At 53.8% G+C, this 25,697-nt stretch overlaps 2 protein-coding genes across 5 annotated transcripts in view; both read right to left on the bottom strand.

Annotated features, from left to right (window-relative positions):
- LOC140400022 (histone H2B-like) overlaps positions 1-25,697 on the bottom strand; it is a 66,871-nt gene that overhangs the window by 22,926 nt on the left and 18,248 nt on the right. The window lies entirely within an intron of this gene.
- On the bottom strand, positions 768-1,136 carry LOC140400120 (histone H2B 7-like). Its single transcript, XM_072489597.1, has one exon. The coding sequence runs from the start codon at positions 1,134-1,136 to the stop codon at positions 768-770; it is 369 nt and encodes a 122-aa protein (XP_072345698.1).

The raw sequence follows: 25,697 nt of genomic DNA, 5'->3' as shown, positions 1-25,697 counted from the left end.
TCATTTCGGGTTTTCTCTCTAACAGAACAAACCCAAAATGAATTAAAGCAAAATAATGTGGATGCTGCAAATACGAATTGAAGAGAAATGCTGGATAAACTCAGCATGTCTGGGAGAATCTGTGGAAATGTTTCGGATTTATAAAAGGGGCATTTAGATCCGAAACTGTCTCCACAGATTTTTACAACCTGGAGTCCAATCGAGTTTAATCTGGCTGCTGTTTAAAACGCTCTCAGCCGCAGACAGAATGTCTAATTTACAGCCAACTACAAAACTTATTTTAAAAATTCCATATTGTAGACTACTTCAGTGTTAAAAGTGGAGTGAGCAATTTGGAGCTCGTGTCAGTATTGAAATGGAGTTTTCCCACAACACTGGTGTGCTCTCAATAAACTGATCGATTATTGAGGAAGCCTGAAAGAGAAAGGGAGGTTTTTGGAAACCTGAACACAAATTGAAAGGGAGGTTTTGGAGTTCTATTGTCTCTCCAAATCTAGCGACAGGGACCGAATATGACCAAGTCAGAAACCAAAGACACACAGGGACACCGAGCAGTCACTAAATGATGAGACTTATTTTCAAGGCACGAAGATCGACCGGGCGATAACGACATCACCCAGGATGTTATGTTCCAGTGAAACCCTATTTGAACCGATTTGGCTATTCATAATCCAATAATGATTTAAAAACGATGGTTTGGCTGCTTTCCAGAAGTTGTGAGTGGTTCTTAAAAGAGCCGTTGGGTTTTGATGAGTTTGAGAACAGTTTCACTTGGAGCTGGTGTACTTGGTCACCACCTTTGTCGCTTCAGACACGGCATGCTTGGCCAGTTCATCCAGGCGCACGGCGGTCTGGATCTCCCGGGAGCTGATGGTGCTGCGCTTGTTGTAATGGGCCAGGCGGGAAGCCTCACCCGCAATGCGCTCGAAAATATCGTTGACGAACGAGTTCATGATGCTCATGGCCTTGGAGGAGATGCCGGTGTCGGGGTGAACCTGCTTCATCACTTTGTAGATGTAGATGGAGTAACTCTCCTTCCTGGCTCGTCTCCTCTTCTTGTTGCCTTTTACTGGTACCTTCTTCTGGGTTTTCTTAGCGCCCTTCTTGGGAGCTGGAGCTTTCTTGTCCTCAGCCATGGTCGGAGCAAACTGCAGACACACAATAACTGAGAACTGCCACACCTGCCCTTTTCCAGAATAATCCGCATTAGCTATGAGGAGCGGTTGAGGAAACTCGGTTTGTTCTCACTGGAACGACAGGTTGGGGGCGACCTGATAGAAGTCTACAAAATTATGAGGGGCATAGACAGAGTGGATACTCAGAGGCTATTCCCCAGGGTAGAGGGGTCAATTACGAGGGGGCATAGGTTTAAGGTGTGATGGGCAAGGGTTAGAGGAGATGTACGAGGCAAGCTTTTTTACACAGAGGGTAGTGGGTGCCTGGAACGCGCTGCCAGAGGAGGTGGTGGAAGTAGGGTGGAAGCTGGCCAGTCAGATTCCCCCTAATTGACACATTGCTTTGACTCTGGGCCTCCCTCTGCAGCAGCACATTCTCTCTGCTGGTAATAACACGTCACTCTCCAGGGTCTGTCCTGGGTGCCGGCTATACCGCGCATGCGTGCCCACTCAGCCCGATCAGGCAGTGCGCAGGCGAGGTACACAGCGGGCCGGACCACCTCCTCCTGACGTGGATGATTGCTTATGGCGGTGAAGAATTTGATGCTTTCCAAAAGTAATTGAACGTTAGGAAACTGCGCGTAGAAAGCCAAACCTACTACATGTTCCCCACACTGCAATGACATATTCAAGAAAATGGTTAGTAAGGGAACTGCCAATACACTGGCTGCGCTGAACAACAGTTTTATCGCTATTTTCCAGAGGAGAAGTTTCAGATTTTGAGGGAGAATTGATTGGTGAAAACTGCTTCGAGACCCCAGACTCAAATACTAACTTAAAACTGACTCCAAATGTACAAACTGAGCTTCTCTTACCTGTGACAGCACATTAAAAATACGGCACAACTCCATGAGGTTTTCAGAGTTCCAGCGTAGCGTGTCCGAGGAGTGCCCAGTATGGAGTAAAACAAGCATTCTTTTGCTATTACACATCACAAGGATCCACATGTTCAAGGTTGGATTTTTCATCCTCAAAAGGATGAAGACAGCACAAAGGAACCAACTGAACTCTGCACCTGATACACGCACTACCCTCTCCTCTGAACCTGATTGGAAAGAGATCATAAGGACCAAGCAAGTTCACCTACTGGATTAAAGGTAAGAGAACATAGTGGGTCACGGAGGTCAGCTGGTGTGGGACCAAAAGGCTGGCCAGCATGGGTCCCAAAGGATGGCCGGTTGGTTAAAATGGGTCGCAGGTAAAATACAGTTTAAAAGTACTGCTCTGTAAAATACTGCTGATTCAGTTCATCCATTTTCCCTTCATTTACCAGGACTAACTGATGTTTATTAATCCCGCCCTTCATCCGGAAGTAGAATCCAGAATGTTTGATTTCAAACTGGGGCTCATGTGAACATTGCTGTGAATGTTTTTGGATAAAATGTGAGAAGAGCAGTGACAACAACATTGTGAAAAACCTGACTGAAATAAAACCCTGCTGTGGGTTTATGAGCCACCTGTCTGTTTACAATCCAGATGTATGGATTCATCTGTAATACACATTTTTTTGTTTATTACACTATTCCATAATGCTCAGATTCTGGCAGAGAATGATTTATTTTAACTCCAGCATTTTGCCCGTGTATTCTGCGTGGCTTTAAAATGAATATGATAGTTGCACAAATCTGGCAGCTCCTAATCGATGTGTGTAAGTTTACTATGAAAACTTCTTGGAATACATGAACTGGAGTCGCAGATATTAAAGATATTCTCAATGTATTACGGCTGGAATGTATTTTTCAATTATACAAAAAATGTCAGCAAAATCCAGCTCCATCACTGTGCCATAGACAGTATCGGTCATTGATGTAGTACATACTAATGTCATTGATGTAGTACATACGTTACAGATAAGAACATTCATACCTTAAGCAGAATGGAAAAGGCAGTTTCAGACACCAGGACGAGACCAGGTCTCATGCTACAAGAGCCCTGAGCAATGACATATTATTACTGGTAAACATGCAGTCACGGAAGAAGAAACTGAAGAAGAATTTTAAAATCCAGGTTTGGCAGTATGTCATGGTGCACCTGACAGAGAAAGTGCTGCAAGCTGCTCAGAACTGGATGTCAACTATTCAAGTGGGGACTGGAGAAGCTTTCAACTGGAGCAGAGTTCATAGATTTCATAGCATTTACAGTGCAGAATGTGGCCATTCGGCCCATCAAGTCTGGAATGGCCCTTGGAAAGAGCAAACTAATAATAATAATAATCGCTTATTGTCACAAGTCGGCTTCAATTAAGTTACTGAAAAACCCCTCGTTGCCACATTTCAGCGCCTGTTCGGGGAGGCCGGTACGGGAATTGAACCCACGCTGCTGGCCTTGTTCTGCATTACAAGCCAGCTGTTTAGCTCACTGTGCTAAACCAGCCCCACAACTACCTAAGCCCACACCTCAACCCTCTCCCCGGAAACCTTCCCTAACCTTTTTTGGACACAAAGGACAATTTAGCATAGCCAATCCACATAACCTGCGCATCTTTGGACTGGGAGGAAACCGGAGCACCCAAAGGAAACATGGGGAGAACGTGTGACTCAGTTGACTGTGTAAACCAGGGGAGTGTTCAAATCATATTCAATTACAAATTGGAAACCAGGGGAGTGACTACATCAGTGGTGTGGGTAAACCAGGGAGTGTGGAAATCAGGGGAGTGTTTAAAACCAGGGGACTGTCCAAGACCAGCCAATTGTCCAAAGCCACTGAAATGTATCAGCCAGCGCACTGTGAGAGCCAGGATAGTGTATAAACTAAATTCAATTTCAAATTGGAAAGGGGTGAAAATGAAGTCAATCAATGAAATGTTTTGCTGCTGGAGGAGAGAGTGGGACCACCTGGGGCCGGTAGCTGCCCCCTCCCGGGGTGAAGACCCTGCCTCCAGCCTTTTGTCTTTCCACCGCCGTGCCTGAGGTGGGAGTGGGTCCACCTGGGGACTGTTGCTGTGCCCCCTCCCTGGGTGAAGGCCCTGACCTCTGTCCTCCCACCCCTCTGCCTGAGGTAGGACCACCTGGGGCCTGGTGCTGTTCCCCCTCCCGGGGTGAAGACCCTGCCTTTTGTCCTCCCGCCCCTCTGCCTGAGGTGGGAGTGGGACCGCTTGAGGCTGCTGTGAAGACAAAGGACTTTGTCTTGGGCCCCCACAGGGCTGAAGAGCGCCGTCCGCCCACTTCTTTCACCCCCTGTGGCGGGTGTGGCAGTTGCCACTCTGCTTCAGGCCCCTCCGGGTCTGAAGAGCGCTGCCCGTTTACAGTGACTATCTGCTGTTGCCCTGCAGCACCTTCCCCTGTGGCACCTGCTGTTGTGCCACGTCCTTCCCCCAGTACTCGGATTTCAGTTACATGGCTGTGCTGTACCAAGTGTGGGCATGGTCAGTACCCCAGGGGCATCCTCCACTCTGCCGGGGGCAGGGCGGCCAAGAATCTATGCGGGGGCAACAGCCTCTCGACCCTCGGCGGCCCCCTCGCCCTTCCGCCTACTAACGCGGCAACTTGGGGTCAAATGTTATGCCCACCCCACCATGGCCATCGAGGCGTGCACTCGTGCGATGGCCGAGGTCATCGGCCTCTTGGCCATCGTAGCCGCCTCTAGGATGTACGGCAAAGCCGTGTTTTTCCTGCGGGCCGAGCAGGCGGTCTACCGTGTCCTGGAAAGGGGGCTCACAGTGGGTGGGACACACATGGCCGTGGACCCGCTGGAGGCCATCGCCGAACGTGTCTCCTCCTCCCCATCTCAACCTCCTGGGGGAGGTCAGGTCCGGGGTGGCGCCGCTGACACTCGGCCTCGGGACCCTTCCCTCCATCATGTATACTCGGAGCGTCAGGCTTTTGCCCGCCTGACCCGGGAGGAGGTCACGCTGGGAGGTTTTGTGGTTCCCCACCAAGGGAAGGATCATAAAGTGATCTGGTCTGCGGTGCCATGCCTGAAGAGGGCTGGGGCATATTCGCCGGAACTGCCCCACCCTAACGGCCGCTGCCAACACCATCTCCAGGTCGGCCGTGGCTGGCACTGCCCCCCTCTCCTCTACCACCTCTTCGTCTGCCCAGCAGCCGGCCCCTGACAACACCGCGGCTGCTGGCGGGGGAGAGGGAGACTCCGATAGACCAGAGGCAGCCTAAAAAGGCCAAACGGAAGACGGCGTGACGGTCAGACCGAATCCATCCACACCTTGGCCCCATCACTAGTACTGACCCCGTGCCCGTCCAGGGGCCTGCGGCAGCCACCAGAGTCCCTATATTTTCGGGTCGTGGGCGGGCGACGGCGAGGAAGGCTCCCCGCTCACAAGGCCCAAGCAGACGATGCCCGGAGCCCAGGATCCATCCCGGAGCTGTTCCCGGGGGTCTTTCCGGGTCTCTCCGAGGGCCCGGCATCGGCGGCGGGGTCAGTGTTGCCACGGACTCTGAATCGAGGGGGGGAGCCTGCGAGGAACCCGCCTGAGGGTGATCCTGGGGGTGGGATCGACTCGGACCAGGGGGAGCAGCGACAGGCTGTTCTGTTCCTCGGGGGGCTCCTGAGGGAGTGGAGGGGGCAACAACCCTCTTCTCCCTCTGAGCAGAGTTATGGGTGATTGGTGAAGGACACACGCTACAACTGACTTGGAGGTAACCATAGCCAGACTCAACATCCACGGCAGCATCACCGTTTCCAGTGCTTCTCTGTCCTCCGGGACGCAAAGTACGGGGTGTGCTTCCTGCAAGAAACCCACGCCATTCCGGGGGACAAAGCTAAGTGGACCCTGGAGTGGCAAGGGGGAGTCTTCATGAGTCACTTTGCCCCACGTTCGGGCGGGGTGGCTATCTTGCTGGCTCCACATTTTCAGCCAGAGAGCTGGAGGGTCAAGGAGCCAGTGCCAGGCCGTCTGTTGCATTTAACGGTCCTCGACGGGGACGTGGTGCGTCACTTTGTGAATGTATACGCTCCCTGGCCGGGCCGCAGCAAACAACTTTCTTTGACAAAGTGTCCACTCTTCTTGGCACCATTCCTGTGGGCGAGTGCATCATCCTTGGAGGAGATTTCAATTGCACCCTCCAGGACAAGGACCGTGGTAGAGTCCAGTGCAGCACGCAGGCGGTGATGAAGTTAAGGGACCTGGTCAGGTCCTTCGACTTGGTGGGTGCCTGGAGAACTCTCCATCCTGAATCGCAGGTGGACACATTTGTGGGCCCTCAATTGGGAGCGTCCAGAATCGACCGTCTTTACATTTCCTGGACGTACTTGCCCAGCGTTCCGACGGCCTCTGTGGAGCAGGTGCCGTACTCAAATGACCACCTGGTGTGGGCGGGGCTCGGCCAGCTCCGCGCTCAGGCACGGTCCGCGTACTGGCACTTTAACAACCTGCTGCTGGAGGACAAGAGGTTCCTGGAATCGCTTCGCCATTTCTGGGCCGGCTGGAGAAAGAAGCAGGGTGGCTTCCCCTCCTTGAGGCTATGGTGGGACGTGGGCAAGACCCATGCCCGCGCCTTCTGTCAGAGGTACACAAAGTGGTCGATGCCAGGGCTGAAGAAGTCTTCCATCTGGAGTCACGTCTTGCTCACCCCGATGAGGACCCGGCCCTGGGGCTGCTGTACAGGGAGAAGACGGGCGTGCTGCGGGACCTGCAACTTGTCGGGTCCCACGACGCGTATGTGAGGTCGCGGATCAGTTTGTGACAGACATGGACCGTGTCTCCCCCTTCTACTCGCTGGAAAGAGGATGCAGGGCCCGTCAGCCGATGACGGTCCCTCGTCTCGGATCCGGAGGGGGTCAGGACCCTAATCAGGGACTTTTATTCTGACCTCTATACTCCGGATCCATGCAGCGAGGACGCTTGCAGAGTTCTGTGGGAGGACCTGCCGCAGGTCGGCCCGGAGGGAGTCGGGAGGCTCGATCAAACCGTCAATCATCAAGACCGACGCCCTCGACAGCTTGTCAAGGGGCAAGACCACAGGGCTGGACGGGCTGACCATGGAGATCTTCAGTGCGTGCTGGGACGTCCTGGGGAGCGACTACGCGGGGGTCCTGGGGAATGTATCGTGACCGGTGAGATGCCCCTTTCGTGGCGCAGGGCCGTTATTGCCCTGCTGCCCAAGAAGGGGGATCTCCGCCGACTCAAAAACAGGCGAGCGGTCTCCCTCCTCAGCACGGACTACAAAATATTTGCCAAGGTCATGTCTTTGCGCCGTGGCCCTGTGCTGGACCACATGATCCACCCTGACAGTCCCACACCGTCCCGGACCGCACCATTTACCATGATCCACCCTGACAGTCCCACACCGTCCTGGACCGCACCATTTACCATGATCCACCCCGACAGTCCCACACCGTCCCGGACCGCACCATTTACCATGATCCACCCTGACAGTCCCACATCATCCCGGACCGCAGCATTTACCATGATCCACCCTGACAGTCCCACATCATCCCGGACCGCACCATTTACCATGATCCACCCTGACAGTCCCACACCGCACCATTTACCATGATCCACCCTGACAGTCCCACACCGTCCCAAACCGCACCATTGACCATGATCCACCCTGACAGTCCCACATCATCCCGCACCGCAGCATTTACCATAATATCCATCTGGTCCGGGACATCCATCATTCTCAGACGACAGGGATGTTGAGCGCCTTCCGGTCTCTTGACCAGGAGAGGGCGTTCGACAAGGTGGGGCACGAGTATTTGCTCGGGCCTCTGCGAGCCTTCTGGTTCAGGACGCACTTTGTCGCCCGGATCCGATTACTGTACGCTACCTCGGAGTGTCTGATTAAGGTTAACCTGTCCCTGACGGCGCCCCTTCGCTTTGGGAGAGGAGTGCGTCAGGGCTGCCCAACTTTATTCTCTCTGCGTGGAGCCTTTCCTGCGCCTCCTGCGGAGGAGGTTGTCGGGGCTGGTTCTGTGCGAGCCGGGCATGGCGGTTGTAGCCATCTGGGATGGCCACTTCCAGAATACAAAATGGACTCTCGCAAAGAATATAGGGAAGTGTGGACAATGCTAGAAAACAAGCAGGCACAGAGCCTGAATGGATATTTGGGAAACAGCTCCCAGACGGAATTGAAACTATGGGTCGATTAGCATATTGATGGCCCATCTCTGGGAAACAAAGGAATGACACTCAGGTCACCGATACTATTGCAGACATCCCGGCGCCAGTTCCCCAACCGAAAAGCACAAACAAAGCAAGGCCAACGGCCACCTGAGACACGCCCAGCCATCAGGGCACCCACCCCTTTATTGGTCAAGATCGATAACAGTGATCGAGAAGCGGCCCAATTAATTGGGACCAAGTTTAAGGCCCACCTAAAAGCGCGCGGAGCCCCTCCAAGGATAAGAAGGAACCCCCAGGAGAGATTCACTCTCTTGGACTTGGCTCTCAAAGCACAGAGACCCATCCACCAGCATCACCAGAAGCAAGTAAGTTCAAGGTCAACGCTCGCGACCAGACGGACGACCTTCGCTGTTCTCCTGTGTATCTTCAAACCCAACAGCCTCAGATCCAAACAACGGCCATTGTTCCTCTGACAAAGTGGGCACCCGAAGTTAAGTACAGGCGTTAGCGTTAGAGATAGTTTAGTTTGTAGTACTGTTGTGCATGAGTAGATCTTACCGTGTGTGTAAATATATAGTATTGACTTTGAACTAACTAACTGGTGTATTGGCTCTTTGATCAGTATTCGGGATTGAACCTTGTGGTGGTATCGAGAGATACCTGGCGACTCTAAAGTAAACATAAATAGGATTAAGGAAGGCGACCATATTGACCGCCATATTTATAACCAGATAAACAGAGCAACACGGTGGTCCTTTCGGCTTACGCTGATGATGTGCTGCTCATGTTCATTGACCCCGGTGACCTGCGGAGGATGCGAGAGTGCCAGGCTGTGTACTCCGCCGCATCTTCTGCTGGGATCAACCGGGCTAATTGTTCCGGACTCCTGGTCGGTCCGTGGCAGATGGACCCCCTCCCAGAGGAGCTCAGGCCCTTCAGCTGAAGCCGGACCAAGATCCTCTACTTGGACCAACATCCTCGACTTGGGAGTCTATCTTTGCCCGGCAGAGGAAGCCGGGCCGGCGAACTGGCAGGAGTTGGCAACCAAGGTCACCGCTCGCCTGGGACGCTGGACAGGACTGCTCCGAGTGATGTCCTACAGGGGTCGAGTTCTCATCATAAACCAGCTGATAGCCTCCATGTTGTAGTACCGGCTGGTCACTTTGACCCCTCCCCCTGTCTTTGTCACAGGCATCCAGAGAACTCTGATTCAGTTCTTCTGGGACAATGGATTGCACTGGGTCGCTGAGGAGGTCTTGAGTCTCCCGCTTGCGGAGGGCGGTCAGACGCTGGTGTGCCTTTGCATCCAGATCACGACTTTACACCTTCAGACTCTGCAGCGATACCTGGACGTTGAGCCTCCTCCACGATGGTGTGCCCGGGCGAAGTATTTCTTCCCCCAGGTGCACGGCCTGAACTACGATGTGCAGCTCCTGTTCGTTGACCAGCAAGGTCTTCAGAATTCTTTGTTGACGCTGCCAGTCTTGTACCAGGACCGTCTCAAAGTCAGGAACAGGGTCCCCACGTGCCACAGCTCTTCGCTGTCAGGAGTAGTGGCTCTCGTAAGGGAGCCGCTGCTCAGGAATCCGCACCTCCGTCAATATCCATTCCGGTGGCTGGTGGAGCGGAGGGCTGTGGATGCCGGGGTGACCAGGATCGGGGACATGCAGGGTGGCAGAGGAGTGGACTGGATGACGCCCTACGAGCTCTCCGAGCACGGTGCTGTGTCCATCCAGCACGCGGCCAAGCCCATCCGAGGCCTCAAAACGGTCGTGCTCGGCCCCTTGGACTCGAGACGGCGCAGTTGTGCGCTGGCATCCCGTCTGAGCGGACCCCTGCTGAGACGGAATTCCATGTTGGTCTCAGGCCCCGGAACCCCCTCTGGCCGCCGGTACCCCACAAACCCAGCCGCCACACGGAAACACCCCCCGTGACTTTTCATACCGCGCAGATGGGTTTCCTGTACGGTCTGCTCCCAACTGGGACAACGTAAAATTCATGAAAAAGACCATGGCAGAAATATCCTACATAGCGACGCACCGACTGATCATGGTGGGGGGTGGGGGGACTTTAACTGTGTCCAGGACCCAAGGACAGACAGGTCAAACCCCAGAGCAGGGAAGACCTTGAACATGGAGAAGGAACCCAGTCGCTTCATGGGGCAGAAGAGGGTGGTGGACACATGGAGGATCACCCACCCAAGGGAGAAGGAGTTCTCCTTCTTCTCCTCAGTCCACAACGTATACTCGAGGATTGACTTGTTTGTGGTTGGAAAATCGGTGCTCCCAGGGCTGGTCAAGGCAGAGTACTCCGCAATCGTAATCTCCGATCACGCTCCACAGTACATGGAAGTGAGGTTGGGGACGGGCACTACCCAATGCCCCACAAGGAGGTTGGACACTGCCCGATTGGCCGACAAGGACTTGAGTGAGAGGTTATCACAGGCCATAGCGGAGTATACGACAAACAAGATTGGGAGAGGTCTCATCCTCCATGTTCTGGGAGACGCTGAAGGCCGTGATTAGAGGGGAAATTGGGCAGAACGGTGGCGCAGTGGGTTAGCACTGCGGCCTCACTGCGCCGAGGTCCCAGGTTTGATCTCGGCTCTCGGTCACTATGTGTGGAGTTTGCACATTCTACCCGTGTTTGTGTGGGCTTCGCCCCCACAACTCAAAGATGTGCAAGTTAGGTGGATTGGCCACGCTAAATTGCCCCTTAATTGGGAAAAAAAAAATGAATTGGGTACTCTAAATTTTTTTATTTTTTTTTAATTGGGGAAATTATTGCCTTTAAAGCGCAAAGGGAGAGAGAGGAGAGAGCGGCAAGGCCTCAACAGCAGAGCTCTTGGCGGAAAGGAAAAAGCTACAAATGGACTTTGACCTGCTCTCCACGAGGAAAGCAGTGCACCAACTCCGCCAGGCACGGGGACCGCTATAAAAAAACAGGGACAAAGCCAGCCGCCTGTTGGCACACCAGCTGAGAAAGCAGGCAGCCACCAGAGTGATCGCGCAAATTAGGGACAACAGAGGCACACTAGAAACAGACCCAAACAAGGTTAACAAGACCTTTGAGGACTTTGACTGGCGACTGTACACCTCAGAGCCCCCAACAGGGGGCTCAGGGATGAAACAGTTCCTTGATAGACTAGTCATGCCAGTCGTGGGGGAGGACAGAAAATGGGGCCTGGGAGCACCGCTAGAACTGGGAGAGATCATGGAGAGTATAAGCTCCATGCAGGCAGGTTCCGGGCGGACTTCTACGAAACATTTGTGACAGCACTGGCCCCACACCTGAGGAAGATGTTCACAGACTCGCTGGCAAAGGGCACACTGCCACCTATACTAGCACAAGCCTCAATCTCGCTAATACCTAAGAAAGACCCGACTGAATACGTTTCATACAGACCCATTTTGCTACGAAAAGTAGACACCAAAATATTGGCCAAGATCCTAGCCAAAAGAGTGGAAGACTGCGTACCAGAGGTGGTCGCAGAGGATCAAACGGGCTTTGTCAGAGGTAGACAGCTAACATCGAACATCAGGCACCTGCTGAACGTGATCATGATCCCATCTGGGGTCAGAGCACCTGAGGTGATCGTTTCCCTGGATGCAGAAAAGGCCTTCGACAGAGTCGAGTGGAAGTACCTTATAGGGGTGCTGGAGCAGTTCGGGCTTGGATCAGGGTTCACCTCCTGGGTGGAGCTCCTGTACAACGCTCCAATGGCGAGCGTATGGCGAAGCAACACCAGCTCCCAGTACTTCCAGCTCCACAAGGGCACCAGGCAGGGATGCCCGCTGTTACAGCTGCTGTTCGTTCCAGCGATCGAATAATTAGCGATCGCTCACAGAACAGCAAAGAACTGGAGAGGGATCCGAAGAGGAGGCAGAGAGCATAGTCTCACTCTTTGCAGATGGCCTGCTCCTCTACATCTTGGTCCCACAAAGCAGCATGAAAGGAATCATTGCGCTCCTGAAAGAGATTGGTGCCGTCTCGGCCGATTAAACACAATATGAGCAAAAGTGAGATTTTCCTGGTGAACCCGCAAGGGGGAGGGGCAGCACTGCTGGAAATGCTGTTTAAACAATCCCAACACAAATTCCACTACCTGGGGATCCTAATCACTCATCGCTGGATGGGGATCAACAAATAGAACCTGACCAGTCTGGCAGAGGAAGTCAAAAAGGACCTGCAGAGATGGAACACACTCCCACTCTCCCTGTTGGGGAGAGTACAGACAATCAAAATGAACGTACTGCCCAGAAACCTCTTCCTATTCAGATTGATCCCAATCTATATCCCCAAGGCCATTTTAACTCACTGGACAAGTTAATCATGGCGTTTGTATAGGGGGAAAAGAATGCTAGGATCACAAAGAAGGTCCTACAGAAACCAAAATCCAGGGGAGTGCTTGCCCTCCCAAACCTTCAATTCTAACACTGGGCAGCGACAGCGGCATCTTTTACCAAGATGGCGCCGCAGCGAGGCAACTCTCTGCGAGCTCTCCCAAACAGATCCACTTTTTACTTAACTTATACTCGTTCTAATCTTTTAAAAATTAATTCTAAAACTAACATTATTACTATCCTCTCTCTTTTATCTTCTCTTGCAGGCTTGAACATCCTCCGAAGCCCTTGGAGACCTTTTGACCCGACCCGACCTGACCTCCGCGACCTGGAAGAAGATCGGGCCCAAACCGGAAGTGAAGCCCCGACCTCGATTTGGAGCCGACCCGGACCTCGGAGCTCCAAACACGGCCTAACTACCGACGCCAGCCCCCGGATCGCCTTGCCCAGTCCCCGGAGCTCCCGACCCGACCCCCGACGGCAAGACCCGGCCCAACGTGACCCCCAGAGACCCGCCCAGCGACCCGACCCGGAGAGGCCCGCCCAACAACCCGACCTACCTGGTGATGGAAGAAAGAAAAATCCACGTGGAGTCCCGACCGGGGTCACTTCAAGATCCGACCGCAGGAGCGCCCAGGGAGGGAACAGACCATGGGACCCAGCCGAACCTGCCTCAGGAAACCCCTGCCCACGACCCAGGACTCCCGAAACGGCGGAGACCCCGTGCGAGGATCCAAAAGCGCTGCAAGGTATTCCCGTGCCCGCAGAAGGCCGGGACCCATCCGGATCGCAAACATGCCCCCCCCTTGCAACCCCTCTACCTCAACCAGCGCCCTGGACCCCGCCAGACACGACCACCTACTTTCCACAAGAACTGACATCTGCCATCGGATCCCAGGATCATCCAGCAGCAGCCGCCGACCGAGGAAGCGAGGGAAACGCGGCGGTCTGCAGGTTAGACTGAAGCAACGCGGTTTCAAGACCCCTCTCCCCAGCATACTCCTGGCAAACGTCCAAGCGATCGAAAACAAGCTGGATGAACTTAACACCAGACTTACCTCTCAGAGGGAAGTAAGAGACTGCTGTGTGCTCTGTTTCACAGAGACATGGCTCACCCCTGCCTCACCGGACTGTGCCATACAACCTGAAGGCTTCTCAATTCACCTTCTCAATTCACCGGGTGGACCGCACGGCATCATCAGGCAAAGCAAAGGTTGGAGGGGTTTGCCTCCTCATCAATTCCTCCTGGTGCTTGGATGTGACGACTCTGGCGACCTACTGCTCCCAGACCTGGAATACCTGACCGCGAAGTGCCGCCCATATTATCTTCCACGTGAGTTCACTTCAGCCATTATCACAGCGGTCTGCATCCCACCCCAGGCAGTAGTGAGGAAGGCGCTGGACGAACTATACACAGTAATAAACAACTACGAAACAGAACACCCGGAGGCCTTGTTCATCGTGGCCGGAGACTTCAACAATGCCAACCTCAAGAGTGTACTGCCAAAATTTCACCAGCACATCTCCTGTCCCACCAGAGGTAACAACACTCTTGACCACTGCTACTGAAAAATCAAGGGTGCCTACGGTTCCATCCCCCGACCGCACTTTGGGAAATCAGACCATAAGACGGTGTTCCTTCTCCCGGCATACAAGCAGAAACTCAAGCGGGAGAATCCAGCTAAGAAGGTTGTGCAGTGCTGGTCCGAGGAGACAGAAGAGCTCTTACGTGACGGCTTAGAGACAGTGGACTGGTCCATATTTAAGAACTCAGCGCCCAACTTAAATGAGTATGCCACCACCGTCACAGACTTCATCAGCAAATGTGTGGACGACTGCATGCCAAAGAAAGCAGTACGTGCGTTCCCCAGCCGGAAACCATGGCTCAATCGCGAGATTGACTCCCTACTGAAGGACAGATCTGAGGCGTTCAAGGCAGACAACCCTGACCTATACAAAAAATCCAGGTACGACCTCCGCAAAGCCATCCGGAATGCCAAGAGAGAAGATCAAACCAAGATAGAGTCAGACAGACTCTCGGCGGCTGTGGCAAGGACTAAACAACATAATGGGCTACAAAGCGAAGCCGAACAGTATCTCTGGCAGCAGCGCACCCCTCCCCGATGAACTCAATGCATTCTATGCTCGGTTCGAGCAGGTAACCAACAATCTGCTGGCGAGTGCCCCAGCAGCCCATAATTCACCCATACCCACCATCACAGCTTCCGAAGTCAGCTTTGCCTTCCTGAAAGGGAACCCTCGGAAGGCGACGGGCCCAGACGGGAACCCTGGTCGTGCACTCAGAGCCTGCGCGGAGCAGCTGGCAGAGGTATTCACGGACATCTTTAACCTGTCCCTACTCCACTCCGAGGTCCCCACCTGCTTCAAGAAGACCACTATCACACCGGTACCAAAGAAGAACCAGGCAACGTGCCTCAATGACTACCGACCAGTGGCCCTGACTTCAGTCATAATGAAGTGCTTCGAGAGGTTGATCATGAAGCGCATCACCTCCATACTCCCAGAACGCCTTGATCCACTGCAATTCGCTTACCGCTGCAACCGGTCCACATCAGACACCATTTCCCTGGCCATACACTCATCCCTAGAGCATCTCGAAAACAAGGACTCCGACATTAGACTCCTATTTATTGACTACAGCTCCGCCTTCAACACCATAATCCCAGCCAAGCTCATATCAAAGCTCCAAAACCTAGGACTTGGCTCCCCACTCTGCAACTGGATCCTCGATTTTCTTACCAACAGACCACAATCAGTAAGAATGAACAACAACACCTCCTCCACAATAGTCCTCAACAACGGCGCCCCACAAGGCTGCGTACTTAGCACCCTACTCTACTCCCTGTACACACACGACTGCATGGCAAAACTTGGTTCCAGCTCCATCTACAAGTTTGCTGACGATACGACCATAGTGGGCCGGATCTCGAATAACAACAAGTCCGAATACAGGAGGGAGATAGACAACCTAGTGGAGTGGTGTCGCGACAACAATCTCTCCCTCAATGCCAGCAAAACTAAAGAGCTGGTAATTGACTTCAGGAAGCCAAGTACTGTACACACCCCTGTCAGCATCAACGGGGCCGAGGTGGAGATGGTTAGCAGTTTGGAATTCCTAGGGGTGCACATCTCCAAAAATCTGTCGTGGTCCACCCACGTCGACACCACCACCAAGAAAGCACAACAGCGCCTATACTTCCTCAGGAAACTAAGGAAATTCGGCATGTCCACATTAGCCATTACCAACTTTTACAGATGCACCATAGAAAGCATCCTATCAGGCTGCATCACAGCCTGGTATGGCAATTGCTCGGCCCAGGACCGCAAGAAACTTCAGAGAGTCGTGAACACCGCCCAGTCCATCACACAAACCTGCCTCCCATCCATTGACTCCATCTACACCTCCCGCTGCCTGGGGAAAGCGGGCAGTATAATCAAAGATCCCTCCCACCCGGCTTACTCACTCTTCCAACTTCTTCCATCGGGCAGGAGATACAGAAGTCTGAGAACACGCACAAACAGACTCAAAAACAGCTTCTTCCCCACTGTCACCAGACTCCTAAATGACCCTCTTATGGACTGACCTCATTAACACTACACCCTGTATGCTTCATAAGATGCCAGTGCTTATGTAGTTACATTGTGTGTTGCCCTATTATGTATTTTCTTTTATTCCCTTTTCTTCTCATATACTTTGCACTGTACCTCGGTACACGTGACGATAAACAAATCCAATCCAATCCAAGAGAGATGGGATGGACAAAGGAGGCAGAAGCCGAGTGGATGCACGCAGAGGAGACCCCCTCAAGGGGACCTCCCCCCGGGCCCTCGCCAAGGCAGCTCTCCCAAGAAACACTCCAGCAGCCCAGTGGTGATAGCCACCTCCAGACGTGGAACCAACTACGGCAGCAATTCGGACTGACCAAAATATCCGACAAAGCCCCCATCTGCAATAACCACAGGTTCACACCAGCACTCACCGACGCCACCTTCAAAAGGTGGAGACAGGATGTGGGGGACATTGACAGTCAGGGACCTATACACTGACGGTAGGGTCACAACACTGGAAGAACTGACGCAGCGATTCCAACCAGCTAAAGGCAACAAACTCAGATACCTGCAGTGACAAAACTTCCTAAAGGAAGGAGACAAGGACTTAACCACGACCACCATGACAGACACTATTGGAAGAGCTACTGGGCGCAGACATCCTAGGCAGAGGGAACTGTAGTGACATGTACGAACAACTGCTAGAGAGGACCGACACCGAACTGGACATGACAAGGAGGAAATGGGAAGACGACTTGGGGTTCGAAATAGGGTGGGGATTCTGGAGCGACACACTGCACAGGGTAAACTCTCCCTCCGAGGCTCAACCTAACGCAGCTAAAAGTGGTACACAGAGCCCACTTGACCAGAACCCGAATGATCAGGTTCTTCCCAGAGGTGGAGGATAGATGTGAACCCTGCCAAGGAGGCCTGGCCAACCACGCCCACATGTTCTGGTCTTGCCCCAGACTTGGTGGGTACTGGACAGCCTTCTTCGAGGCAATGTCCAAAGTGTTAGGGATGAGAGTGAAGACATGCCCGAAAGTGGCAGTCTCTGGGGTATCAGACCAGCCAGATCTCTTCATGGGGAGGAGGGCGGATGCCTTTACCTCCCTGATCGGCCGCCGTAGAATTTTGCTCGGCTGGCGATCAGCAGCACCACCTAAAACTGCAGACTGGCTTCCCGGCCGATCGGAATTTCTCCAAATGGAGAATATCAAATTCACCATCCTTGGTCGGAAGAGCGCTTCCACAAAACATGGGAGCCATTCACCCGACTGCTCCGAGACCGGTTTGTGGCCAACACATGAATAAATAGCGAGTAGCCTGGGAGAAATAGCCAGGACGAGACAGAAAGAGGAAACCGAGGGAGGACCGGGGTGGAGGGGAAGGTGATGTAACAAAAGGCAGCCAGCAAGAAAGAATGGGGGCAGCAGTGAAGAAGGGAGATAGGAGTGAGGGGGGAGAACAAAAAAGGGGAGCAAGAAGGGGAAACGGATAAGGAAACAATAACGGGGGGAGGGGGAGGGCACAGGGGAAGACGACAGTAGGAGCAACCACAGCACGGTGAGGGAACACGAAGAAAAACGGGAAGGGGAGACGAGCAATAGCCCAGTTAGATAAATCGGCGAAAAGGAAAGAAGAGAGGGGAGGAAAGACCCCTCCCATCCGGGTATATTTCCCAAAACCTGTGTTTTGCTTTGTCAGGTATATATATACCTGTATCCACAACGTGGACAAAACTGTATTTTAAATCAATTATTTTAAAAAAGGAGACAATCGGGGCGGGGGGGGGGTCAGGTGGAGGGGAGCTGGGCGGGGGGGGTTAGGGAGAGGGGAGCTGGTGGGCGGGGGGTGGTTGGTCAGGGAGAGGGGAGCTGGGCGGGGGGGGGATCAGGGAGAGGGGAGCTGGGCGGGGGGGGGGGGTCAGGGAGAGGGGAGCTGGGCGGGGGGGGTCAGGGAGAGGGGAGCTGGGTGGGGGGGGTCAGGGAGAGGGGAGCTGGGTGGGGGGGGTCAGCGAGAGAGGAGCTGGGCAGGGGGGGGGGTGCAGGGGGGGTCAGGGAGAGGGGAGCTGGGCGGTGGGGGGGGTCAGGGAGAGGGAAGCTGAGCGGGAGGGTGGGGGGGTCAGGGAGAGGGGAGCTGGGTGGGGGGGGGTCATGGAGAGGGGAGCTGGGCAGGGGGGGTCAGGGAGAGGGGAGCTGGGCGGGGGGGGGGTCAGGGAGAGGGGAGCTGGGTGGGGGGGGGTCAGGGAGAGGGGAGCTGGGCGGGGGGGGTCAGGGAGAGGGGAGCTGGGTGGGGGGGTCAGGGAGAGGGGAGCTGGGTGGGGGGGGTCAGGGAGAGGGGAGCTGGGCGGGGGGGGTCAGGGAGAGGGGAGCTGGGTGGGGGGGTCAGGGAGAGGGGAGCTGGGCGGGGGGGGGGTCAGGGAAAGGGGAGCTGTGCGGGGGGTCAGGGAGAGGGGTGCTGGGTGGGGGGGGGGGTCAGTCGGAGGCGAGCTGGGTGGGGGGGGGGAATAGGGAGGATTGTTTGCTGAGCCAGATGGCGACAGACTGTTATTAGAGAAAGCGAAGAAGAAGCCTTTGTTTCTGGACAATAAATGAAATCGAACGATAATTTTTTTTGTTTTTTGAAAGTGTGAAAACAGAGGGATGTGCGCAACAAGAAAGTGTGGAAACCAGTGGAGCTTCTAAACGATTGGAAGTGGTTCAAGCAGGGGAGTGCACAAAGCAGGGGGATGTATGAAGCAGGGGGATGTATGAAGCAGGGGGGTGTATAAAGCAGGGGAGTGCATAAAGTAGGGGGGCGTATAAAGCAGGGGAGTGTATAAAGCAGGGGGGTGTAGTAAGCAGGGGAGTGTACAAAGCAGGGGGGTGCATAAAGCCGGGGGGGTGCATAAAGCAGGGGAGTGCATAAAGCAGGGGGGTGTTTAAAGCAGGGGGGTGTTTAAAGCAGGGGGGTGTATTAGGCACGGGGGTGTATTAAGCAGAGGAGTGCACGAAGCAGGTGGGTGTACGAAGCAGGGGGGTGTACGAAGCAGGGGGGTGTACGAAGCAGGGGGGTGTACGAAGCAGGGGGGTGTACGAAGCAGGGGGGTGTACGAAGCAGGGGGGTGTACGAAGCAGGGGGGTGTACGAAGCAGGGGGGTGTACGAAGCAGGGGGGTGTACGAAGCAGGGGGGGTGTACGAAGCAGGGGGGTGTACGAAGCAGGGGGGTGTACGAAGCAGGGGGGTGTACGAAGCAGGGGAGTGTATGAATCAGGGAGGTGTATAAAGCAGGGGGGTGTATAAAGCAGGGGGATATATAAAGCATATTGTAAGGGGATGTATAAAGTAGGGGGGATGTATAAAGCAGGGGGGTGTATAAAGCAGGGGGGTGTATAAAGCAGGGGGTGGATTAAGCAGGGGGGGTGTATAAAGCAGGGGAGAGTATAAAGCAGGAGAGTGTATAAAGCAGGGGAGTGTACAAAGCAGGGGATGTACAAAGCAGGGGAGTGTATAAAGCAGGGGAGTGTACAAAGCAGGGGATGTACAAAGCAGGGGAGTGTATAAAGCAGGGGGGTGTATAAAGCAGGGGAGTGTATAAAGCAGGGGGGCGCATAAAGCAGGGGGGCGTATAAAGCAGGGAAGTGAATAAAACAGGGGGATGCATAAAACAGGGGGATGCATGAAGCAGGGGGATGCATGAAACATGGGGGTGTATCAAGCAGGGGAGTGCATCAAGCAGGGGGGTGTATCAAGCAGGGGGGTGTATCAAGCAGGGGAGTGCATCAAGCAGGGGAGTGCATCAAGCAGGGGAGTGCATCAAGCAGGGGGGTGTATCAAGCAGGGGAGTGTATCAAGCAGGGGAGTGTATCAAGCAGGGGAGTGTATCAAGCAGGGGAGTGTATCAAGCAGTGGGGTGTATCAAGCAGTGGGGTGTATCAAGCAGTGGGTTGTATCAAGCAGGGGGGTGTATCAAGCAGGGGGGTGTATCAAGCAGGGGGGTGTATCAAGCAGGGGGGTGTATCAAGCAGGGGTTGTATCAAGCAGGGGGGTGTATCAAGCAGGGGGGTGTATCAAGCAGGGGTGTGTATCAAGCAGGGGTGTGTATCAAGCAGGGGGGTGTATCAAGCAGGGGCGTGTATAAAGCAGGGGAGTGTATAAAGCAGAGGGATGTATAAAGCAGGGGATGTATAAAGCAGGGGAGTGTATCAAGCAGGGGGATGTATCAAGCAGGGGGATGTATCAAGCAGTGAAGTGTATAAAGCAGGGCGGTTTATAAAGCAGGGGAGTGCATAAAGCACTGGAGTGCCTAAAGCAGAGGGATGTAGAAAGCAGGGTGGTGTATAAAGCAGTGGAGTGTATAACGCAGGGGGGTGCATAAAGCAGGGGGATGTACAAAGCAGGGGGGTGTATAAAGCAGGGGGGTGTATAAAGCAGGTGGATGTATAAAGCAGGAGGGTGTATAAAGCAGGGGGGTGTATAAAGCAGGGGGGTGTATAAAGCAGGGGGGTGTATAAAGCAGGGGGGTGTATAAAGCAGGGGGTGTATAAAGCAGGGGGTGTATAAAGCAGGGGGTGTATAAAGCAGGGGGTGTACGAAGCAGGGGGTGTACGAAGCAGGGGGTGTACGAAGCAGGGGAGCGTACGAAGCAGGGGAGCGTGCAAAGCAGGGGAGCGTACAAAGCAGGGGAGCGTACAAAGCAGGGGAGCGTACAAAGCAGGGGAGCGTACAAAGCAGGGGAGCGTACAAAGCAGGGGAGCGTACAAAGCAGGGGAGCGTACAAAGCAGGGGAGCGTACAAAGCAGGGGAGCGTACAAAGCAGGGGAGCGTACAAAGCAGGGGAGCGTACAAAGCAGGGGAGCGTACAAAGCAGGGGAGCGCACAAAGCAGGGGAGCGTATAAAGCAGGGGGGCGTACAAAGCAGGGGAGTGTGTAAAGTAGGGGAGTGTGTAAAGTAGGAGAGTGTATAAAGCAGGGGAGTGTATAAAACAGGGGAGTGTACAAAAGCAGGGGATGTACAAAGCAGGGGATGTACAAAGCAGGGGATGTACAATGCAGGGGATGTACAATGCAGGGGATGTACAATGCAGGGGAGTGTACAATGCAGGGGGATGTACAAAGCAGGGCAGAATATCAAGCAGGGGGGGGGTGTAAAGCAGGGGGATGTACGAGGCAGGGGGATGTACGAAGCAGGGGGATGTACGAAGCAGGGGGGATGTACGAAGCAGGGGGTTGTATAAAGCAGGGGGATGTATAAAGCAGGGGGGGGGGTAAAGCAGGGGGTTGTATAAATCAGGGGGGTGTATAAAGCAGGGGAGTGTATAAAGCAGGGGAGAGTATAAAGCAGGGGGGTGTATATAGCAGGGGGGTGTATAAAGCAGGGGAGTGTATTAAGCGGGGGGTGTATAAAGCAGGGCGAAGTATAAAGCAGGGGGAAGTATAAAGCAGGGGAGAACATAAAGCAGGTGCAAGTATTAAGCAGGGGAGTGTATGAAGCAGAGGAGTGTGTAAAGCAGGAGGATGTATAAAGCAGTGGGATGTACAAAGCAGGGGGATGTACAAAGCAGGGCAGAGTGTAAAGCAGGGGAGTGTGTAAAGCAGGGGAGTGTGTAAAGCAGGGGAGTGTGTAAAGCAGGGGAGTGTGTAAAGCAGGGGAGTGTGTAAAGCAGGGGAGTGTGTAAAGCAGGGGAGTCTGTAAAGCAGGGGAGTGTGTAAAGCAGGGGAGTGTGTAAAGCAGGGGCATGTATAAGGCAGGGGAGTGCATAAAGCAGGGGAGTGCATAATGCAGGGAGATGTATAAAGCAAGGGGAGTGTATAAAGCAGTGGAGTGTACAAAGCAGGGGATGTACAAAGCAGGGGAGCGTACAAAGCAGGGGAGCGTACAAAGCAGGGGAGCGTGCAAAGCAGGGGAGCGTACAAAGCAGGGGAGCGTACAAAGCAGGGGAGCGTACAAAGCAGGGGAGCGTACAAAGCAGGGGAGCCTACAAAGCAGGGGAGCCTACAAAGCAGGGGCGCCTACAAAGCAGGGGAGCCTACAAAGCAGGGGAGCGTACAAAGCAGGGGAGCGTACAAAGCAGGGGAGCGTACAAAGCAGGGGAGCGTATAAAGCAGGGGGGCGTACAAAGCAGGGGGATGTAAAAAGCAGGGCAGAGTATCAAGCAGGGGGGGGTATAAAGCAGGGGAGTGTGTAAAGCAGGGGAGTGTGTAAAGCAGGGGAGTGTGTAAAGCAGGGGAGTGTGTAAAGCAGGGGAGTGTGTAAAGCAGGGGAGTGTGTAAAGCAGGGGAGTGTGTAAAGCAGGGGAGTGTGTAAAGCAGGGGAGTGTGTAAAGCAGGGGAGTGTGTAAAGCAGGGGAGTGTGTAAAGCAGGGGAGTGTGTAAAGCAGGGGAGTGTATAAGGCAGGGGAGTGCATAAAGCAGGGGAGTGCATAATTGAGGGAGATGTATAAAGCAAGGGGAGTGTATAAAGCAGTGGAGTGTACAAAGCAGGGGATGTACAAAGCAGGGGAGCGTACAAAGCAGGGGAGCGTACAAAGCAGGGGAGCATACAAAGCAGGGGAGCGTACAAAGCAGGGGAGCGTACAAAGCAGGGGAGCGTACAAAGCAGGGGAGCGTACAAAGCAGGGGAGCGTACAAAGCAGGGGAGCGTACAAAGCAGGGGAGCGTACAAAGCAGGGGAGCGTACAAAGCAGGGGAGCGTACAAAGCAGGGGAGCGTACAAGGCAGGGGAGCGCACAAAGCAGGGGAGCGTATAAAGCAGGGGGGCGTACAAAGCAGGGGGATGTACAAAGCAGGGCAGAGTATAAAGCAGGGGGGGGTATAAAGCAGGGGAGTGTGTAAAGTAGGGGAGTGTGTAAAGTAGGAGAGTGTATAAAGCAGGGGAGTGTATAAAACAGGGGAGTGTACAAAAGCAGGGGATGTACAAAGCAGGGGATGTACAAAGCAGGGGATGTACAAAGCAGGGGATGTACAATGCAGGGGAGTGTACAATGCAGGGGGATGTACAAAACAGGGCAGAATATCAAGCAGGGGGGGGTGTAAAGCAGGGGGATGTACGAGGCAGGGGGATGTACGAAGCAGGGGAATGTACCAAGCAGGGGGGATGTACGAAGCAGGGGGGTGTATAAAGCAGGGGGATGTATAAAGCAGGGGGGGGGGTAAAGCAGGGGTTTGTATAAATCAGGGGGGTGTATAAAGCAGGGGAGTGTATAAAGCAGGGGAGAGTATAAAGCAGGGGGGTGTATATAGCAGGGGAGTGTATAAAGCAGGGGAGTGTATTAAGCGGGGGGTGTATAAAGCAGGGCGAAGTATAAAGCAGGGGGAAGTATAAAGCAGGGGAGTACATAAAGCAGGTGCAAGTATTAAGCAGGGGAGTGTATAAAGCAGAGGAGTGTGTAAAGCAGGACGATGTATAAAGCAGTGGGATGTACAAAGCAGGGGGATGTACAAAGCAGGGCAGAGTGTAAAGCAGGGGAGTGTGTAAAGCAGGGGAGTGTGTAAAGCAGGGGAGTGTGTAAAGCAGGGGAGTGTGTAAAGCAGGGGAGTGTGTAAAGCAGGGGAGTGTGTAAAGCAGGGGAGTGTGTAAAGCAGGGGAGTGTGTAAAGCAGGGGAGTGTGTAAAGCAGGGGCATGTATAAGGCAGGGGAGTGCATAAAGCAGGGGAGTGCATAATGCAGGGAGATGTATAAAGCAAGGGGAGTGTATAAAGCAGTGGAGTGTACAAAGCAGGGGATGTACAAAGCAGGGGAGCGTACAAAGCAGGGGAGCGTACAAAGCAGGGGAGCGTACAAAGCAGGGGAGCGTACAAAGCAGGGGAGCGTACAAAGCAGGGGAGCGTACAAATCAGGGGAGCGTACAAAGCAGGGGAGCGTACAAAGCAGGGGAGCGTACAAAGCAGGGGAGCGTACAAAGCAGGGGAGCCTACAAAGCAGGGGAGCCTACAAAGCAGGGGAGCGTACAAAGCAGGGGAGCGTATAAAGCAGGGGAGCGTACAAAGCAGGGGAGCGTACAAAGCAGGGGAGCGTACAAAGCAGGGGAGCGTACAAAGCAGGGGAGCGTACAAAGCAGGGGAGCGTACAAAGCAGGGGAGCGTACAAAGCAGGGGAGCGTACAAAGCAGGGGAGCGTTCAAAGCAGGGGAGCGTACAAAGCAGGGGAGCGTACAAAGCAGGGGAGCAGGGGAGCGTACAAAGCAGGGGAGCGTACAAAGCAGGGGAGCGTACAAAGCAGGGGAGCGTATAAAGCAGGGGTGTGTATAAAGCAGGGGGCTGTACAAAGCAGGGAAGTGTGTAAAGCAGGGAAGTGTGTAAAGCAGGGGAGTGTATAAGGCAGGGGAGTGCATAAAGCAGTGGAGTGCATAAAGCAGAGGGGTGTCTAAAACAGAGGAGTATATAAAGCAGGGGGGTATAAAGCAGGGGAGTGCATAAAGCAGGGGAGTGCATAATGCAGGGGGATGCATAAAGCAGGGGGATGCATAAAGTAGGGGGGTGTATAAAGCAGGGGGGTGTATAAAGCAGGGGGGTGTATAAAGCAGGGGGGTGTATAAAGCAGGGGGGTGTATAAAGCAGGGGGGTGTATAAAGCAGGGGGGTGTATAAAGCAGGGGGTTGTATAAAACAGGGGAGTGTATAAAGCAGGGGGGTGTATAAAGCAGGGGGGTGTATAAAGCAGGGGGGTGTATAAAGCAGGGGGGTGTATAAAGCAGGGGGGTGTGTAAAGCAGGGGGGTGTATAAAGCAGGGGAGTGTATAAAGCAGGGGTGTATATAGCAGGGGAGTGTATAAAGCAGGGGAGTGTATAAAGCAGGGGGGTGTATAAAGCAGGGGGGTGTATAAAGCAGGGGGGTGTATAAAGCAGGGCGAAGTATAAAGCAGGGGGAAGTATGAAGCAGGGGAGTGTATAAAGCAGGGGAGCGTATAAAGCAGGGGAGCGTATAAAGCAGGGGGGCGAAAAAGCAGGGGAGTGTATAAAGCAGGGGAGTGTATAAAGCAGGGGGATGTATCAAGCAGAGAAGTGTATAAAGCAGGGCGAAGTATCAAGCAGGGGGAAGTATAAAGCAGGGGAGTTCATAAAGCAGGTGGAAGTATTAAGCAGGGGAGTGTATAAAGCAGAGGAGTGTGTAAAGCAGGAGGATGCATAAAGCAGTGCGATGTACAAAGCAGGGGAGCGTACAAAGCAGGGGAGCGTACAAAGCAGGGGAGCGTACAAAGCAGGGGAGCGTACAAAGCAGGGGAGCGTACAAAGCAGGGGAGCGTACAAAGCAGGGGAGCGTACAAAGCAGGGGAGCGTACAAAGCAGGGGAGCGTACAAAGCAGGGGAGCGTACAAAGCAGGGGAGCGTACAAAGCAGGGGAGCGTACAAAGCAGGGGAGACTGCAAAGAAAGCAGGGGAGCGTACAAAGCAGGGGAGCGTATAAAGCAGGGGGGCGTACAAAGCAGGGGGATGTACAAAGCAGGGCAGAGTATAAAGCAGGGGGGTATAAAGCAGGGGAGTGTGTAAAGTAGGGGAGTGTATAAAGCAGGGGAGTGTATAAAGCAGGGGAGTGGACAAAAGCAGGGGATGTACAAAGCAGGGGATGTACAAAGCAGGGGATGTACAAAGCAGGGGATGTACA

This window comes from Scyliorhinus torazame, chromosome 24 (assembly GCF_047496885.1).
Source record: "Scyliorhinus torazame isolate Kashiwa2021f chromosome 24, sScyTor2.1, whole genome shotgun sequence".
NCBI lineage: Eukaryota > Metazoa > Chordata > Chondrichthyes > Carcharhiniformes > Scyliorhinidae > Scyliorhinus > Scyliorhinus torazame.
Note: the sequence above shows the minus strand (reverse complement) of the source record. Positions and strands in the feature narration are given on the sequence as shown.